This window comes from Eupeodes corollae, chromosome 1 (assembly GCF_945859685.1).
Source record: "Eupeodes corollae chromosome 1, idEupCoro1.1, whole genome shotgun sequence".
Lineage (NCBI taxonomy): Eukaryota > Metazoa > Arthropoda > Insecta > Diptera > Syrphidae > Eupeodes > Eupeodes corollae.
Window position 1 is genome coordinate 224,754,073 of NC_079147.1, and position 20,776 is coordinate 224,774,848.

The window sequence follows — 20,776 nt, forward strand, 5'->3', positions numbered from 1 at the left end:
AACGATTCCGCCTACCTAACCTCGACAAAGTGAAGATAGCTATATCTAAACTGAAGTCAAACAAAGCTGCTTTAGCTGACGGCATCGCTGCCGAATTATATAAAGCACCAGGCAATGACTTGGTAGGGAGCATGCACCAACTCATCTGTAAAATATGGTCGGAAGAAAGCATGTCCAATGAGTGGAATCTCAGCATAGTTTACCCAATACATAAGAAAGAAGATCCTCTAAATTGCGCCAACTACAGAGGCATCAGTCTCCTGAATATTGCATATAAGATCCTTTCTGAAAGTCTGAAGCCGTTCGTCAGCAACCTGATAGGTCCTTACCAATGTGGCTTCAGACCAGAAAGGTCCACTATCGAGCAAATATTCACACTACGGCAGATCTTGAAAAAAATAATCAGGAAATTAATCGATTTTAAAGTAGCGTATGACAGCATCGCATTTTTGTCAAACTTATCCGTTTGTGCAGGATGACAATGGAGAATGCACGCTGCTCTATCAAGGTTGGAAAAGGTCTCACCGGTGCATTTTATGTCAAAAAAGGATTTAAACAAGGCCATGCACTGTCTCTTCAACATCGTTCTGGAAAGAATTGTGCAAAACTCAACCGTCAACACTAGTAGTAAAATCTTCCAAAGGTCCATCAAATTACTCGAATACAGATGACATTGACATACGAGTAGTTGGAAGATCAAAGCGTGATATCAGTGGAGCGTTTTTGAGCATTGCGACGGAAGCGAAGAAGATGGGTTTAGTGGTCAAGACCAAGTATATGTTGTCATCAAAGAAGGACATTGAACAACGACGTCTTGGACAAAACGACTACATGGACAGCTATAAATTTGAGGAAGTTGAGGACCTAGGCACCGCCACAAACTCAGACAACGACACCAACGCTGATATAAAACAAAGAATAACTCTTGTAAATCGCTGCTTCTTTGGACTTAGAAGGTAATTGAGAAATAAAGTCCTCTCTCGAGCATCTAAAATCACCATCTATAAGACACTCAACAACCCGGTTCTCATTTATGGCGCTGAGGCCTGGACCCTGTCAAAGAAAGAAGAGAGCGTCTTATTATGCTTCGAGAGAAAATTTCTTCGGTTGATTTTTGGTCTCGTATTCATAAATGGAGAATGAAGGAGAATATATAATGACAAACTGTTCGGGCTGTACAGCAAAATTGACCTAGTTAACACAATTAAAGTCCAACGGCTTAGATGGCTAGGTCATGTAAAGCTAATGGACATCAACGCTACAGCTCGAAAGGTCTTCGAATCCAATCCCGAAGGACAGCGGAGCAGTAGAGGAAGACCGCGACTCAGGTGGTGCACGCAGGTGGGTGAAGACCTCAACCAACTTGGCGTGCGAAACTGGAGACAGCTAGCATGGGGACCGAGCTGGCTGGAAACGCATGTTAGTTCAGGCCCAGGTTCGCTCCGGACTGTAGCGCCACCTGAAGAATTCTGCACAAAGACCTCTGATTATTTGATTAATTAAAGGTGCACGACCAACCATTTCGTTGTCACTTTGCAATTTGGCCTTTAGAGCAGCTTTAATCGGAAAACGATTTTGAACTAAAAATAGTCTTTTCGCTGAGGTTTATTTTCATATCGACAGAGACGTTATTGTTGAGAAGTCAATGCACCCACAGCCAGATTGTTGTGAATTGTGGAGTGGTGGCAGCATTGGGCCACACAGAACCATGTTAACCGACTTGTTTTTTATCAGCTGTTTGGCAATGTCGATTGCCCGCCTTGGAACTTCGATTTGACCCTTTTGGAGGTTTTTTTTTAAGACGCTGAAGGACCGTAAACGACCGACAAGATCTTGAGAATCTTTTCTCTTACTGCTTTGATTTTGATCATTTTATTGCACTTTAAAAAAAACTTGCATTCTGATTTTTTGTTTGTTTTTTAAATAACCGTTTTGACAACAACAAAAGAACACGTTTCTAAAGGGTTTAGTACTATGTAAGGTTAGCCTTTTTCATATAAATTGTATTTCAGAATTGCTTGAAGCTTAGATTCTATTTTACTCAAAACTCACAACATTCAAAATATGGGATATTATTTCGTCGACCGGGACAAGTGCGTATTTAGCATAAATCATTTAGAAATTGATTGACATTTAATCCACGTGATACCATTTTATGTGCTGTATGGTGCTGTTGGCAGCAACTTTATAATAACCCAATTATTACATTTTACGCCAAAGGGAATCTGTTCGAAACACTAAAATTGATAATAATGGTTCAATTAATCCCTCAAACAAATACAACTTATGATGGTGAAGGAAAACGCTAAGATCAAGCGTTCTGATAACCCTTTAAACAGTGTTAAAATTGTATTGGAAATTCGATTGGAAGCAAACCCTTTAGGTCATTATTATTTTTTGTATTAGTAAACACTTAAGTTTTGCGTTGATGTAGGACCATAATTTAAACCTCTTATTGAAAAGTAAAAAATTGCCCTAAATAGTGTTGCAAAAGATCCATTTCAATAGATACAAATTAATCTCCATTTCAAAATAAAATGTGCACCATAAAGATTTAGCAAACACAAATAACTATACCACCTTTCCTTACTTCCTGCAAACAAATTAAGTAGATTAAAAAGGACCCTACTCAGATAAAGAGTATCCACTTTCTTCGTGATGTATAAAGGAATAAAAAAGGAACATAATATATTGATATAGTAATAGATATTTGTGTTTGCACAATCTTCTATAAATAAAATATAACTAAATTTGTTAGTAAAATTAAATCATAATCTAAAAGAGAGTGGTTGACAAGGAAACAAAGACATAAAAGCTAAACATAAAAGCCTACGGACTTGTGATATTCATTGATAAAATTGACAGGTTCGTTGGGAAGAGCAAATATAGAAAATGACAAACTTAGTTTCAGGGAAATCTAATGCTCTTTAATGCGATTTTTTGTAAAGTCGAAAACTTACTTAAGTTTAAATTTGACGTTTTCTTGTTTCTACCTTAAAAATTGGAAATGCTTGACGTTTTAGATTATTTGTGCAGTACTAAATAATAAAAAAAAAAAACAAAGTACGACGAATGCTCCTAACCGGTGATAGAGCAGCTTCTTATTCGAAGACCAAGTTCTCGGTAGCTGGAGTCCATGAGACCAATTCTTTCTCATTGAACCACAGAACAATTTCCTTATTAGCAAATTCAAAAGCATCTTAACCGTGGAGGATATTACGTCCGACTTGGATGCAGAAATCACAACGGATGGTTACAGGCAGAGAGTCAGCAGGATTAGTGGCACCTAGCATCTGGCGACCGGTTTTGACAACGTTCAAGCCTTCCCACACCATTGGAACTACTAGTCCTGAGCTCATGTAATCCACCAAACCGGGGAAGAATAGACGAGCAGACAAGTCAGAGTAGTGCTTCTCCAACAAGTTCTTGGAAGCCCACATGAATTTCATGGCGACCAACTTGAAGCCCTTCTGTTCGAAACGCTCGATGATCTTGCCAACAAGTCAACGCTGGACCGCATAGACATGTCAATGAATAAAAGACATTGCAATGAATGGGAAATATTGAGTTTGGTTAAGCATTTGACATTCGTGAAGTGCAACTACAAAAATAGTCTCTGTACTTTACAGTACGTTCAAAATTGGGCTCAAGGGTATACTGATGTACATTTTAAAAAGTACGGGTATTTCGCTTTAATTAATTGAGGGGAGAAATGCAACTGGCTATTTCACTAGAGCATTGCTTACGAAAATAGCTATAGAATGACGATTATGACATAAAACCTTGCAGCAGTGCTCAAGAGATACAAAAGTAACAGTAAGGGAACGTACATGATTTTTAGAGCTCTCTTTTGAATTCAATGGGTTTCGATAAAACCTAGACACTTAGCAGTATTTTTGGCGACTCCACAAGAAATGTCTTGTCTCCTTGACGCAAGTACTATTCAAAGGACAAAGGTCTGTGAATTTAAAAAAAAAATTGAAAAGCTGAGGTTACTGTCCTCTGCGAAGAAATTTAGTGGATTAGAAGTTTCGAGCGAAAGATCTTTTATAAAAAAAAGGAAATAGTGTCGGACACAAAACGGAGCCCTGCGTTACACCAGAGTTTATTTTATATATATTCCATTTGAAACTTTCCGAAAGGATTACATCCCGTAAGATCGCTTACGTACTCAAGTGCAGGAGGAGTCATGTTTCTCTGGCAGCATCGAATTAACTGCAATCTTTGCAGTAAGCAATTTGGCTTTACCAATGGAGCTTACAAAAGCTGTGTCATTGGAAACGAGCGCCGGAACCAACGAGAAATGGGCACTACCTTGAAACATTATAGTATTTTTTTTTGCCGTAATTCTTGGTCATGCAAAAATTGAATGCATCGAATATGTCTGTTACATGTCTTTCTAACTTGTTCTGGTTTTTCTCAGTGGGGTTGGCTTTATAAACTTGGATCCCCAATAACCCCTTTACAGCTTGAACTAAAGTATGAGTTTTTTGGTTTGATAGTTTTTTCTTTATTCAGAAATAAGTTTATCATAAATGCACTGGAGTCTACGTCACTATCAAGAAGAATAAAGACCAGTTAAAGTTCCTGAAGAAGTTGTTGAGATTGTACTAGTTGGCTTGTTTCTAATATTGCCAAAAAGTTTTCATATTAGCTCTTCTTTAACTGGATTTTTGTTTGCATTACACAATAGTCTGATGTACTTAGAGGCGGTAATACAATAATCGTATATTCATTATGATCAGAGGTTGTTGGCTGGTTGACCTAAAATCAGAAATCCTAGTTAACCAGCTGATTCAGATTGTTAAACTCAGCAACAATCGCGACATGCCTTTCTTAGTGTTCGGATTGTCTTACCAGAATGGGAGTCTGTAGATGCTTGTCTGCAATCTGGAAGGAAGAAGTGCTTACTTGCACCTCCACGTGGGGGCTCCTGGGAAGCAAGTCAGAGAAATCAGTGCAGCTCGATGATGAATGATACTGATCAATTCATAACTATTGACAAAGGCACAGCCTACAACTGCACTGAGAAAAGTCTCAACTTGTCAGCGAAAGCAAGAAGCTACGGTTTACTTCCTTTCTAAGATTAACTTTTAAGAAAGATGGCAAACACAGGACTGTCGTCCTTACCCTAGGGCCAGGGGTTGACCCACTGATAAAAATTATACAAACCCAATAAGTATCAGTAAATATATAAATCGAATGACTAAGTGTCATCGATATTTAATCTAAGTTTGAAAAAGTCTGAAGTGGAATTAAAAATCATTTTTAGGAATGATGATGTACAGCTCGGCGGATTGCATAACACAAGATGTCGGGCGACCACTTCTAGAGTTATCTTCCCTAGATTTCACTTCATCAAAGACTAATTTGTCATACCACTGATGACGTGGTACCACGGGATATGTTAAGGCCCCCTGGTTAATTCCTAGAACATATATTGGGATGGCCTCCTTGTGAGAGAATCGTGGTGGATGTGGTTTATCCTATATGCATAGGGTATTGATTATTCATTACTCAAAAAATCAATGTATAGCTAGACTGAGCCAATACCAAAGGTTAACAAAGAAGTGAATTTGTTACGTCTAGGTAGCTTAGAAAGAGGAACTCAATCGAAGCATTTCGCCAAATAAGAGAGAGCAAATCTTTGCGTAAATTCTTTTGGTTAATTTCAAAAGCTAAGCGAATATACAATGCCAGGGGCAGCAAGTGTAAAAACTTGCCTTGAAATAAAGGCTCATAGCCAGGTGTTGATGTTACCAGCAATTGTTCTCTGTCTAACAAGAATATCACAGTCAGGAAAAATTGTGGACATTGAAATCGTCTATTAAAACGATCTTATTGTTCCAAAAATAAGATAAGTTTCTCTAAATAGACTCGGACAGCTCATCGAATTCATTGGAAGTCGAATTAGTATACACTTAGTTTGCAAAAAATTAGGTAAACATAACAGAAACGACACTGTTAAGGTTCGAAAACTTATAACTAAAGAGCAGACTAAAACATTTCAACAATGGAATGAACTGCCAAACCTCAAACAAGCAATAAATCATAAGTTTTTCAAAATTGCATTTAAAAAACTATCAGGACAATGTTGACAATCTTCAATTTGAAACCTTATTAAAAAAAAAACTATAATTTTAATTCTTTCCACTCAACTGTGACTGCATCAGCAGCAATCGACATCAATACGATCCAACAATTAAAAATCACTCATTTAATGCCTTATCAATGCAAAGTTCTGGAGATCCCACAAACATTGAATATAAATTTCTACGGTTGGAAAAGAAAAAGTTCTACTAAAGATACGAAACAAATTAATATACAATATATTCCTCACTCACAATCCAATTCCAATATGTGTGTGTGTCTATCTAATCGACTGCAACTATCGCAATGAAATGCAAATCTGTGAACTTGTCTTTGTTCTCAGACTATGAAGTAGAATAATTATTGCACCTAGACTGAACAGGATAAAAAGCTGAAGAAATTAAAAACATCATCGATAGATGATCCACTTTTATCTTCGTTTGATTTATAAAAGAAAAATATACATAGCTCTTGTCTGCAACTTCATTGGGCCTTGTGCAATTTAAGTGATTTGTCGTCATGTACAACACGCTGGTGTTTTTCTTTTAGATATGAACATGCACCCCCAAAATACACAAAACTGAGGTAGATGTCCTTCGTTATTGACATTTCGGGTTAAAAAAAAAGCTATCACACGATGATTAGTCCTTGAATGAGTGTACACTACGTCTGTATGTACAGCATCTACATAGAATGTCTACCGGGTTCAAATACCCCATCTATATTATATGTAGCAAATATCAGTTGAATTGACCGGAATAATTAATGAAATTGACAGGAGACAACTTTCGCCTTTTTGGAAATTGATTTTTGTGTGTGTCGCCATTCGAAAGGCATCATAGAGACCATTTGGCTGCCAATTCGTTTATGCGGCACATCTTCACCGCGTTCCTTATGACCATAAAAAACAACAATATCTGCTTCTGTACACCAAAAGAGTCACCAGACAAATTGTCACCACTGCGTCGCAATTTAAACATTTAGGATTTGAGTGAATCCTCAAAGTCACCTTCTTCATGGAGTTTCAATTTGCCTTGAATAAAGAATTATTTGCTCATAAAACGGTTTAGCGGAAAAAAAAACAAAATTCTGATAACATACCTTTGAAGCATAAAGAACAAATTTGCAGGGATTCCTTTTTTTATATGGTACGATTAGAGTATGTACCTCGAAAGTTGTTGGTAGGTATATTGGCAACCACATCGACATCCACATCACATAAAAAGAAGAAGTATTTGCACAACAAGTTGAATGGAATTATTTTGCGGTTGTGCTCGGTGCGGCGGCGGAGGATGTACTATCTTCTTTATCTGCTGTAAATTCCTTTTTTTGTTGCAATTTACCAACATAAGGCTTTTGAGGATAAACTGAACATCCATTATATATGTATGTATATTTAAAAAGTATCCTAATGATAAACAACCATATCAGGCACACGAACACTTTCAAGGGTATTCGAGGATGAGAATGAAAAATGACCCAGCAATTCAGCTTACTCTCTGACTGGACCTCAACAGCAGGATAACGATTGTGTATAGATATGTGTATGCTCTATCTTAAGCAGGAGAGAGCTTAAATAGAAACTCAGAGACGCGTGCAAATATGAGAGGACGGTGTCAAGGCCGTGACATGGTTTTCTACCTACAACACTTCGATACACTCCCAGAATGAAGCAACATTTCACAGCACACACACACCGAGGCGAGGGAAGCGTTAGGAGGTTACAGAGAAAAATATAAAACTTTTACAGAAATCCATAATAAAGAAGTCTGCTCCTGATGCTTACGCTTAAATAAGAAGTGTTGTTATTTTTTTTCCTCTACAATTTACTCCCTTCGATGGATTCAGTTTTGGCTTCATTTCCACGATCTCTTTATTTACTTATACATCTCATTTTGGAAGAAAGACTAAAAATTTGTTTGGGGAACTCAATTTTATGGGCAAAAGTCTCACAAAGAAAGAACATTTTTGTTATTGTTTATGTACGCATAGAGTATACATGAGTTAGGAGTTTGTTTATAGATACGTATAGAACATTGTTCCTTTTTTACATTAGAAGGAAGAAGTTTGGCGACTCCTTTATGGATTGACATTAGTAAAGTTCTTGAAAACCTTGAATAAATTTTGAATGGAGGGCTAACTCTGAATTTGCGGCGACGGCGAACGAGGAGGGGACAATGGGCGTAAGGTTTTAACAACTTGTAGGTTTTGTTTGGTTAGAAGTCTAGATAAGATTGTATCTTAGAAGTTAAGGATTATTTGTGTTATGAAATAAAATTATTTCGTTAAGATTTAAATAAAAAACTATTTTTCATAACTCGTAGAGAATTTTTACAAATTATCTGATTAGAGATTTTATTTGCAAAAGTACAAAACCTAACCACCTTAAGAATAAAGCCACTGACACATAATTTCATATTTTGATTTATGCTTAGATCCCGCCCAAAGGACACATCAACTCTCTCGATGGGGGTAACTACTTTTACTTTTACTTTACTTTAACAATGTATAATAAACATATATACATAAATATAAGATAAATAATCTCAAATTTCCACAGTTTTGCTCATTTTATTATCGCATGTGGTCGTTGAGTTGATGTGTGGTGGTGTCCTACATATATAAAATAACAGTCTGTAAAATTGGGTGACGACGATGATGTAATATACATACTAGCATAATGTACATAGGTACATAAACAAAGATACAGTTAGCTATATGTATATACCTATGTTTGAAATTTTAATGCTGCAGCACTTGGAGTACTGAGAATAAAAGCCTGAAAAGGACCAAGTTAATACATTATGCACGAAAAACAATGAAAAAAGAAATATATTTTGATCTGTCTTTTATACATATAAAAGTTATATATACTGCGGTGACCATACTTTCCAAATCTTAAAAATAGTAGAAAGCATACCACATTCGTGTAGTGCGACTTAAGAAAGAATCCCTGTACTTATCGGTACGTCCGAAATTGGGCGAACTGGTGAGCATTCTTAGAAGCTATTTCACTAGAGAATAGTTTATAAAAATAACGATAAAACGATGATATGCATAAGACCTTCCCCCAGGGGTGTGCAAGAGAAGCAAATGTCTCGATCGCCTATCATTTTAAGAGCCCTTTAATCGATTCTATCCAAAAGATTCACATACGTTATTAGGCCACTAGCCCAAATATGAACATTATTCTCGAGTTTTGGACGAATAAAAGCTTTGTATATTATAGCTCAGAAGAGGTAAAAAACATCCTGTATTCTCGAAGAAAATCTAAACTCTTAGCATCGTTTTTTGCGATGTTGAATGTTTGAACCGAAAGCTGTCTGTATGATGAAAGTACCTCCCATCGATAGTGGCTTTGGATGAGGGTTACGATAATTACATGATGACAGTAGACATCATTGAGTTTTCGAAGAATTAAATTCTACACTGTTTTTGATTCCCCATTGCACAATGCTGTCAAGATAAGAGTTTAATGAGCTTATCATACTTTGCTTGATAGTTCACATCGGAAGAACAAGGACGAGAATCTAAGAACGAATATGAAAAGCTGAGGGTACTGTCATCAGCGAAACAATTTATTGGGTTAGAAGTTTTCAGAAAAAAGATCATTTATAAAAATAATGAAGAGCTTCGGAGACTAAACGGAACCGTAAGGCACACTATCCCTATAGATATCAGATATGAACCCGTCCAATACTACTTGAATTGAACGATCCAAAAGGTAGTTTCCAACCCAAAGAATGAAGAGATTCATCAATACCAAAAGTACGTATTTTCGTTAAAAGAGCTTAATAACGAGTTCCATAAAATGCCTATGAAATATCAAGGGCAATAGTCTTACTTTTTCCAAAACGATGTTAAGAGTCGTTCAATTATTCGACAAAATAAACTTTCATTCTTCAAGACATTTCTTAACCTGAAAATTGACAAGCTCCATTTTCCATGACCTTGAAAAAAGGGACGTATGTGTAATTGGACGATAGTAAAAAGGGTAGCAGGACTCACGTTTTTTTGTTCAAATTATCAGTAAAAAAAAACGAGTGGTTAAAAAGTAAAACGTGGTTACGGTCGTTAAACTTGTTTAGTAATGATATAATTTTTGTTTTTAGAAGAATCTATAGGCTTTATTATTGCGTTTGTATACATTTGAAATCTTGTCTCCGTCTAACGATATCTGCTTTCATTTTGCAATTTTTCTGTTTATGCTTTTTTTAATTATAAGTTCGATTTTCTCCAGGAGGTAATATTTACAACACTTTGCTTTGAGCTGGTTTCCTGGTTTTAACTTTAAACACCTCTTAGTTAATTAAAAATAGCCCCACATTCTTGATGTATACTATTTTAATTTTTTTCTGTGGAATCAAGGAAAAACAACATAAGTCGAAATTGAGTTACATGCTATCCTACTTTCTATACTTGTTTCGTATTTTGTTATGTTACGTTTGCTTCTTTCCATTTATGGCCAATTTAATCGACCTACTGATAGTCTATTCAAGCTATTGTGACTGAGTTTTGCACCAAATTTACATTGTTTGACATAAGACCAACAGCATTCTTACGTAGAGTGCGAATCGACGAAAATATTCCAGCTTTTTCGGTTAGGGTTAGTAATGACCTTGAATTATTGATTCCGCCCGAAGCAATCCTGAAAATTTCGTTGCGGGCTCACGGAATCATTGGGTCGTATTTTTTCAAAGATGATGCGAATCGCAAAGTTACTTTAAATTATGTTCGCAAAAAAAAACAGAACATGCCTTACATGACATGTGGTTTCAACAAAACGATGCCAAACAGCACGCGTAACAATGCACCAATTGAGAGAGGACAGTGAACATTTATTTCACATTTTAGGCCAATCAATTGGCCGCCCAGATCGTGTGATATACAGCCTTTCGACTGTTGGCCAAATTTGGATTGCATGAAATAGTCTTTTAAAATAAATTAGACTTCAACTTGAAGAATTTTGGGTCAGGACTTAGGCCAACTGATCCAGGAGCTCAAAGTTCATGACCATAGACAAACCCGTTTGTTCGCTGACTGGGCTTCGAATCGTATAGAAGAGGTCCCCAATTTTGGCCGAAAAATCATCTTTAGTAACGAGGCGCATTTTTGCATGAATGGCTGTGTTAACAGGTTATCACATGTACCCACAAAAAGTTACCGTTTGGTGTGGATTTTGAGTCGGCGTCGGAATTGGTCCGTACTTTTTTGAAAAAGGCGTTAATGAGCGGGTAAGGTTATCTCTCGCAAGGGTGATGTGAATTGGCAACCAAGGTCATTCGATTTGAATTCGCTAGACTTTATCCTGTGGGTTTTTTTTTTTGAAGTCGCAGGTCTATGCAAATAAACCACAATCAGCCGATGTCCTAAAGGCCATCACTCAAATTCGGCTGATAATAATTGAAAATTGAACCACTCGGATCCGTGCCACCGTAAGACGTCATATTCCACACTTAATGACATATATGCGCCTTTAAAAAAAATGTTTTTTGTTAATACCTCACACACAGTTTGTTCAATTCTATTTCAATATCTACCCGCTCTTGTTGAAAAACCCTTTATATTACAAATTAAAGCCTTAGTAAAAATTAGACCTCAAATAAGCTTGAAACTGATATGGTTAAGATTTTGTTTGTCCAAACGTGACTTAATTAGCTTTTTTTTATTGTATCCTATCAGATAATTTAATGAGATACATGGTTACGTAGTGCATTGACCGGGTCCTTGAACTTTTCGTTTATTGCTATGAAATCAACCATTCTAGATAAATTAGATTTGTTTCTCTTTGTTTGAAGAAGAAAACATAAATCTTAATAGACACTGAATTTTTAAAAGCCTTTGACCGACTTAGCCATGAAATTATTTTATTTAAACTTAAAGCTCTTGGTTTTCCTCAATTTATCTTAACTTGGATCAAATCATATGAGGTAAAATTAAGAAATTGTCATTCAGAACCTTTTGTTGCTCCATCTGGTGTTCCCCAGGGAGGACATTTTGTCTCTTTTCTGTTCATCCTGACTATTAATGAACGAAGTTCTCATTTTTGCTAATGACATACAAATTTTTAAGATAATAAAGTCCACCCATAATAGTATTCTTTTACAGGACGATGTGATAGTTTTTGTCACATTTTGGTGTGGGAAAAATAGCCTTGTCCTCAACCCTTTAAAATGCCAGACGATAACTTTTACTTAAAAAAACGATTCGGTAGTGTATTTGATCGATACAGCAAAAACTCTGTCGCGTATTCACAATCAAAGTTTAAGTGTTAATTTATCTTCCAACTTAGAATTTACACATCACATTAATTTTATTGTCAATAAGCCAAGTTCTATGCTTTGTTTTATAAAACGCTGGTCAAAGGAGTTCAATGATCCCTATGTTTCTCTTTCTTTGTATAATTGCCATGTTCGTCCTCATCTTGAATATGCTTCGCAGGTATGGACTCCCTATTACGGAGTTCATAGAAACGTATTGAATCAATTCAACATAATTTCATTTGCATTGCCCTAAAGGGTCTTCCTTGGGATGATCCTTATGATCTGTCTCCCTATGAACATCATATTGAGCTTCTTCAGAGGCAATCACTCCATCAAAGGCGTGTTAAAAATGACTTTACAATTCATCATTAATTCATTAATGGTGAAACTGATGCACCTTATTTGCTATCTTGTGTCCATTTGATTACCCAGGCGGAACTCATCACCTGCGTACATTTGATTTTTGACTTAACTAGGGGAAGAATGAAGCTTTAAAACGAGTGAGCATTTTGTATAACTTAAACTGTTCATAAATAGATTTAAATCCAAATAAGGTGCTATTAAAATCATTAGTTAGAACCACTGCTCTACTATTATTTATTTTCTTACTGAAAACTAGCGCTTGCACTTATGATGATGAACCTCTGATCGTAGTTTGACGCTTACTAAAAGCTAACTATTTTCTGAAAATCGAATTGTAAAAAAAAAATGTAGTCAGTCAAAAATGGAGGAACCCTACTCTTTGTAGTCTAATTAAATAAGCATTTTTTTATGAAAATAGTAACTCTTGGAGGCAACAAAGACGACGAAAGCCAACAATCCCGTCTTCCCGACTTAGACGAAGTAAAGATTGCCATATCTTAGCTGAAGTCTAACAAAGCCGCTGGAGCGGATGGCTTAAATGCCGACCTCTGTAAAACAGGTGGAGATTTGGTCGGAAGAAAGCATGCCCGATGATGGAACCTCAGTATTGTTTGCCCGATTCTGAAAAAAGGAGACCCTCTAAACTGCACCAACTATAGAGGAATCAGTCTAGGGACCGAAGTTTGTTGGTGAGGCCCTAGTTCACACAGGACTGCAGCGCCACCTGAAGTAAGTAAGTACCTCTTGAATTTTTGTTAATTTCCTGCAAAAAAAAGAAAACTTTTTGGTGGCACAGGAAGCGATTAAGCCCTTTGCATAATAGTCCTATACATTGCCCATCACGCCACGCTTACTTAGTCTTATACTTATACTGATTTCTTATACTCCTTTTTTTGGGAATCTTTTAATTTAAAGTTTCTTACATACGATTCAATCACTAGAAGGCTTGGCTTACAACCATATTATTGAGGTTTTTTTAAAGAAAAAAAATAGGAAAAACTAGTTTTAAATTTTTCAAATGTTCTGGATTAAATTTGAGAAAAAAACTCAAAACATTCTAAGAACTAGTCATGAAATAAAACACTTTTTCAATCAATTAGTACAAAGAAAATCGTACAATTCGTAGAAATCGGATAGAATTTTCCTCACACATTATGATAATAAGGAAATGGGTATATGGTCACCAGAAACAAACACAACATCATAACAAATATAACTGCCTTGAGAAGCCTATGCATTTTATGATAACTAATATGTACATGGAGTGTGTTGCCAAATTAAGAGAGAGGCATTAATACATTTTGACTCCATTCTGCATGGCATAGCCGAAAAAATGTGTTTCTAAGCTAAATGTTAAATAAATCCAAAATTAAATATTTCTTCATATGTATATATATCGATTAATTAATTAGGAGTTTCTTGTGTTTCCTAAAAATATTTGTACCACTACACAATTCAAAGTTAATTCTTTTTACTCGTAGAAATATGCCCCAGACATTAAAATTAAAAACACCAGAAACGCTAAACAATATTTTTCTTGTCTTGTTAAATATCAAAATATATGTATCTAGGTATAATAATAAATGAAAATGAACATAGGTATATTTTATATTAAATGTTGTGCGCTATTTCATTATAATTTATGATAAAACAAGTAAAAGTTTATAAGAAAAAATCTGTTATACATATTTCCATTGTTTATCTTCTTTTCCCTTTCTCTTCTCTTTCAAGGGAAGATTTCCTTCTGTATATATTTTTTTTCGTCAGCAGACATCGTTAGTTTTTCTGTCGCCACACTTCGTGACTCCATGAGACACGACTCTAACCGACCCCTTTGCGTCCGTGGTCCTTTACTAGGTAGTGTTCTGATTACCGATATGTAAGTCAACAACAAAGAACCAGAAACAGATCCTTGTGTATCTCTTCCACAATTCTTTTTTTTTTCTCTTCTACTTTATCTGAACAGGATATATGTATGTGTATAAAAGTGTCCTTTGGCAAAGCGACAACAAAGAGCGTATCCTATATTTGTTCGTGGCACTTTGCACTTGGGTATGATAATTATTTGCAAAACACTCAATGGTTAGGACTAGCGACGCACGGTCTAAATCTTACAGTTTTAATTTTAATAAATTGTTTCTCAGTAAAACTCAAAGGATAAAATAATTACATAAATAAAAAGTACATATAGGTACATACATATATAAATGCAAACATACAAGTCAGTTAAAAATAAAATTTAAGGATTCAAATGAAATGTCAATGACATGACAATGACACGATTTCAAATAATGATGTGGATGTTGTTTGAAATGTTGTAGGTAGGTAGATACAGTTATTTACCGATACATGTTGTTTGAGAAATCTTTTGTAATTGTTTGATTTGATTGATTCTTGTTCAAGAGATGCCACAAAGCTTGCACAACAGATGGATTTTCAGTTAGCACAAACACTAGTTATACTTTTTGTTTTATTGTTTTTGAATTTGTTATTTTTAATGTTCACTGCGATTCACTGAAGTTATACGCATTTTATTGTATTTGTACATATTTTTAATATCATTCTAGTTTAACATGCAGAAAATAACATGCAATTTTATTTTCTAACGATAATGATATTGTTTTTTAAAGTTCTGAGCCAAGTTTTTAATTAAATCAAACATTTTTTAATATAACTTATTTAAAAAGACATTAACAAAAAATGCATTAAAAAAGCACTATGAAATTGATTAATGTTTGGAAACTTCATGCAACTTAATATAGTAATTAAAATAAAATGAAAATAACCAAAAAATATTTGCATCATCTTGAATTACTCAAGTTTTCTATTTATAAAAGTATTGCACACCATTATTTTCAATAGTAGTAATTTTGTTAATAATGAGCGGTGTGAATAAACAAGTAAATACTTGAACATATCAAAATAACAAGTAAACGCCAAAATTGAAGTGAATAAAACAAGTATTTACTCTAACTCGCGAGTAAATACTTGAGAGGCTAGTAAAACCCGGAAAATTGCCAATTTTTGTGTAAATAAACGCAAGTAAATACTTATGTAGCAAGTAAATATTCGTCTACTCGCAAGTCAACCCGACCCCAGACTTGCAGTCGTACTTGTACACGAAAGATGGCTGCATTTATGAACCTGCGTTATAGAGACCGGCGTGATATAAGTTCCGAAATTACAAAAATAGTACTGATCAGTTAAAAAAATTTCTTCTGCTGTACTTCAATGAATCATATTTGCCAAACAACTTCAACAAAGCAGCTATTTTTGCCATATATAAGAGTGGAGACAAAACCCTGCCAGAAAATTACAGAGGAATTTCTATGCTAAACACCTTAAGGAAGATTTTTACGTCAATTCTTTATGACAGACTTACCAAATCGAGGACAGAAATATACTGAGCATGTTTCAAGCGGGATTCCGTCCGGGCTTCTCAACAATGGATATATATTCGCGCTTACCAGTATTGCTAAGAATACGATTAAAAAAAAGAAGAAATTATACGGCTGTTTCGTAGACTTCAAGGCAGCTTTTGACAAGGTCAACAGACCTGCTTTGATATACAAGCTTTCAACGATGGGAAAATTTTTTCCCGAAAATTTTTGTTGATGTACATTAATTTTCTTGTCTCATCTTGTGCATCGCTATGGGATGAATCCGATCTTTCTAACTGGTTTGAAACAACGGCAGGTGTTCCCCAAGACTGTATTTTAAGTCCAATTTTATTTGCTTTATATATTGATGACATTTGTGATATACTACTTGTAGGAATATTTTTTGCTCAAATCCAAGTGAAAGTCTTACTCGCTGACAACCCCTTAACCCTCTAGTTACAAATAAAAATACTGATTACCTTTTGCGAGAAGTGGGGCTTACACATCAATATAAGTAAAACAAAAGTTATGATTTTTGAAGCACATCAAAGAAGGAGGCGTTACGAATAAAGATGGTCTCTTAATAACGTGGCCATTGAAGTTTTAAAAGAATTTAAGTACCTAGGAGTTTTAATTACGCATAACCTAAATTTTTAAAAACACCCAGAACAAAAAAGTAGTGATGCTAAACTGGCTTTGAGCGTAATGTGGCCCAAGTTCTTCGCTAAATAGGAAATCGATCTGGTGCCAAAATACCGTGTCTTCCAGATAACCGTAAACACATGTATGTGCTACGGTGTACAGGTGTTTGGATATTTATTCTTCGAGTCATTTGAAAAAATGCAAAAATACTTTTTTAAGCGCTTATTCAGATTGTCACACTCAGCCCCGAACTACGCCATCAACAATTTGTAGTTTATGCAATAGAAGAGAAAATGAAGATGTCAACCATTTTATCGCAATTTGCCCAATACTACAGGAAATCCGGCGTTTATATTTGCAACAAAGTTTTCTTTCTTCAAGTCGGTTGTACGAAATTTTAAACGGAGTTATTGGATGGAATATTTTATATAATTATTGCAAACATGCCCTAGCATTTCGAAAATCCTTTCTAACTTAAATTTTGTTCGTCCAGCGTTTACAGTTTAAAGGATCATTATTATTTATTTATTTATTTTGGGTTTCAAGACACTTGAAAATTGATATTTATTTATTTATGCTTCAAATCATTTCAAAATTGGTACATTTTTGTGTTTCAAATCATTGTAAAATTGACATTCTTTTAATTGTTATGTTTAATCTCAACAAATATTGAAATTGTAAACTTTTCAATATAATAATTATAATAAGCCCCCATCTATCTAAGGGACTATTACGGTTTGAGAGCGAAAACGTAGATTTTTTCACTTCGCACTTTCTTGATGAAAACACAGATGTAAGGGGTGGAGGATTAACTGCACGAAAAAGATGGACATTTTTCTGAGATACGTTAGTGATCCAGGATTCCAAAGTGGTGTTGCCAACGACATGGGGGTTGAACGAAGTACCGTCAGCAGAACATTTTCAAGTGTATTGGATAAAATAGTATCGAAGTCTGAAGATTGGATTGAATTTCCAAGCACTATTAAAGGTATGAATCAGGCCAAGGCAAAGGCTTCAAGATTTCGCATTCCGACTTTCGATTTTTTCCGACGATGCAACTTTAGGCAACATGGATTTATTTAGCACAACACTAAAGTCTTGCAATAACGCTACAAAAATTGCTCTATTGTAACAACCGAAAGTCACACTACTTTCATTCATAGCTGCAAGAGGACAAAAACAAACGGGAACGACAACTGACTTGTGAGTAATGACGGGGAGTAAAGGTTAGTTTAGGCGAAATAAGAAAAAGTCACAAAAGGAAATGTTGCGCAGTCTGTGTGGCACTACAAGTATTTACTTGCTTTTTTGTGAATTCAGTTGTTTCGCGAGTAAATACTTGTTAGTATACCCTCGGGTTGACGAGTACACGGTCACAAGCAAACTCGACGCTTCATTCACATTGGTTTACTTGGAGTTTAAATACTCGTTACACTTTACTTGTAAGTACTCGTAAATACTCGTCGTACTCGTTTTCATTCAAACCGCTTAATGTATTTTTAAATATGATCTTTGAAAAAAAGTAACATGTTTGGAGTACTTTTGCTATAAGCTTCCAGTGACAAATTTCCAAACAAAAAGGAACTCCTGATTTCAACCATGAAAAACAGTTTATTTCTAATGTTAAATACAATTTTTTAAATATTTGAGTATAGTAGGGAGCTGCAAAATATTTTTTACAAAAATTGTAAAATAAAATGAGTACGCTGTTAAATAAGAAAACGTAAATAATTGTAGAAGATATTTAAAGAAGAGAAGATATTTGAAGAAGAGAAGTCTTCACTATTTTTTTCAGAAAACTAATAGTAAAATAAAAGTACGAATAATTAAATTCACGAAAAAAAATTCATTGCGAAAATTACAGTAACTTCCACTAATCACAATTATTACACAAATTGGTCAATAAATAAACTCAAAGCTCCAACTTCGAATTCACAAAAAACATAAGTTAGGTACGAAGAAATAGCTGCTTAAATACCAAACTTATTATCTAGCATTTTGATTTTGAATTGTGAGTTGGCATCTTTGCCTTAATTTTAATTTTAATTAGTAAACAAACTGCAAAATGTTTTGATTTAAAGTTAAATAAATATTTTTAAAATTTAACTTGTATATCAAGCAAAAATAAGAAAAAACTATTTTGGAAGACTTTAGTGCCCTTAACAACTTTAATTTGTTTGACATATTTCTTACTGTTTCTCGCAATAAGAGGGAGATATTTTTGCCTTTTCTGTTAACTGCTGGACATTTATTTTATTTATTCTAGGTTGCTACCAGATTTTAGAGAGCACAGGCTGTATAGACTTTCGGCTCACTGTTATAAACAAATTTGAGCAAGTTTATAATTTAAAGTTAAGTTTCAAAATTATTTTTTGGATTGTATCTTGATTGTGTGTTAATATTTGTAAGTAGTTCGTAAATGTTCTGATTATTGTTAGATAAAAGAAGGTTATGTGCGCTAGAAGGTGTGTTATGTATGTACATTGTTTTATTGCAAGTGAAACAGGATTTTTTTAGAAGATGTTGATAAGTCAGGGAAGTTTGGCCTAAACGCAGAGGAATAAAATTGGTAATTGTTTCTTTCTGTATGACAATTGGGTACATAGGTTTTGTTTTTGTTAATACCAGAGTAGTGATGGATGGTTTTGATTTCTGATTTGATCGTTCTTAAGAGATCCGACTTACTAAACGTGTTGGACAGAAGTTGATGATTTACTAACAGAATAAGCAGCTTTATCAGCCCATTAGTTACCCACATAATTTTGGTGTTAAAATATTTCTAAGCCTTGTAATTGCTGGAGAGCTGTTGTTTCATAATAGGATGGGTGACCGAAAGGCTGTTTGTGCATACGAACCAGTGATCTTTTATGTTGCAAGCGTATATTAAAGATTCGTAGACAGCTAGAGCTTCTGCAGAAAAAATTGATGCGTGTTCAGGCAGCAGACCCAGTCTAATTTAAACCGCCAGAGAATATGAATTTCCAGTTTTTGGGTTTGAGGTCTTTTTCGATGGAATCGAACATTTGTCGGTACACATTTTTTGAATCCGGTCTGCACATCCAAGGAGGGGATGAATATCATTTAGTATATGTTTGTTTTCGTACGAATGAAATTGCTGATGTGTTTCTTTTTTGGCATATGGATCGAATCACAGATTTTGTATCTTTATTTATAATGGATCTTGACGGAAACAAGAGTTTTGTAGGTACTATTAAAATTGTATCTCTCGTCAAGTGTAGACAAGGTGGATTGGACCATTATATTTTGTATTGTTTGAAATACTTTGATTGATGATATGTTGGTCATGTATGTTAGAAACGTGAGTACATTATTTTTCGTAGACTTTTCCTTATCCAATCAATGGAATGCTTAAAATGATCAAAGTTCTATAAAATTTTCTATCGATCAGATACGATAATAGTTTTGGGAAGCTTAGCCGTTCTTGCAGAATCACGATAGGGCCAACATTGTTTTTGATGCGATATGTTTAAAGCATTACTATATAGAAACTTTAAAATCGTGACTCATGCTCATGAAAAACTACTACATATTTTAGGCTCTTTATTTTACATTTTTTGAATTCAATAATTTATTTTAGTAAAAGGTCTCACAAACTCTTGTCTTACTTATTTTATAGTCTTAATTTTTTTTGGAATAGTCTTGGGCTTTGACTTGAATTCTATAATCTAATATATAAAATTCTCCTGTCACAGCGTTAGTTGTCATACTCCTCCGAAACGGCTTAACCAATTTTAATGAAATTTTGCATATACATTCGGTAGGTCTGAGAATAGGTTTTTATCTATTTTTTATGTTCGTAAGTGTTATCTGATTTAATAGACACTGAATTAAATCGTGAACTACAATACAGTACTGTAGAAATGGCAGCGATTGTTGCTCGCAATTTACCACTAATCAATGAAGAACAAAGAACCATTTATGACCACATCATGCTCCCAGTTTCGGCAGGACAAGGTGGATTCTCTCTTTTGGATGCACCAGATGGAACTGGCAAAAACATTCCTTTTTTCGCTAATT

The 20,776-nt window shown here is 34.8% G+C and overlaps 1 protein-coding gene across 8 annotated transcripts in view; it reads right to left on the reverse strand.

The window, feature by feature from the left end:
• The window catches only part of LOC129953767 (sex-lethal homolog), a 56,989-nt gene that overhangs the window by 27,067 nt on the left and 9,146 nt on the right, over positions 1–20,776 (reverse strand). The window contains exon 1 of one of the 8 annotated variants that reach the window (XM_056067217.1): positions 15,060–15,232. The exons of 6 other annotated variants lie outside the window; for them this stretch is intronic. In XM_056067217.1, coding sequence (XP_055923192.1) covers positions 15,060–15,067 — 8 coding nt within the window. In that variant the 5' untranslated portion in view covers positions 15,068–15,232. Of the gene's footprint in view, positions 1–15,059; positions 15,233–20,776 lie in introns of those variants that run through there. One more of the 8 variants, XM_056067218.1, reaches the window with a different exon arrangement.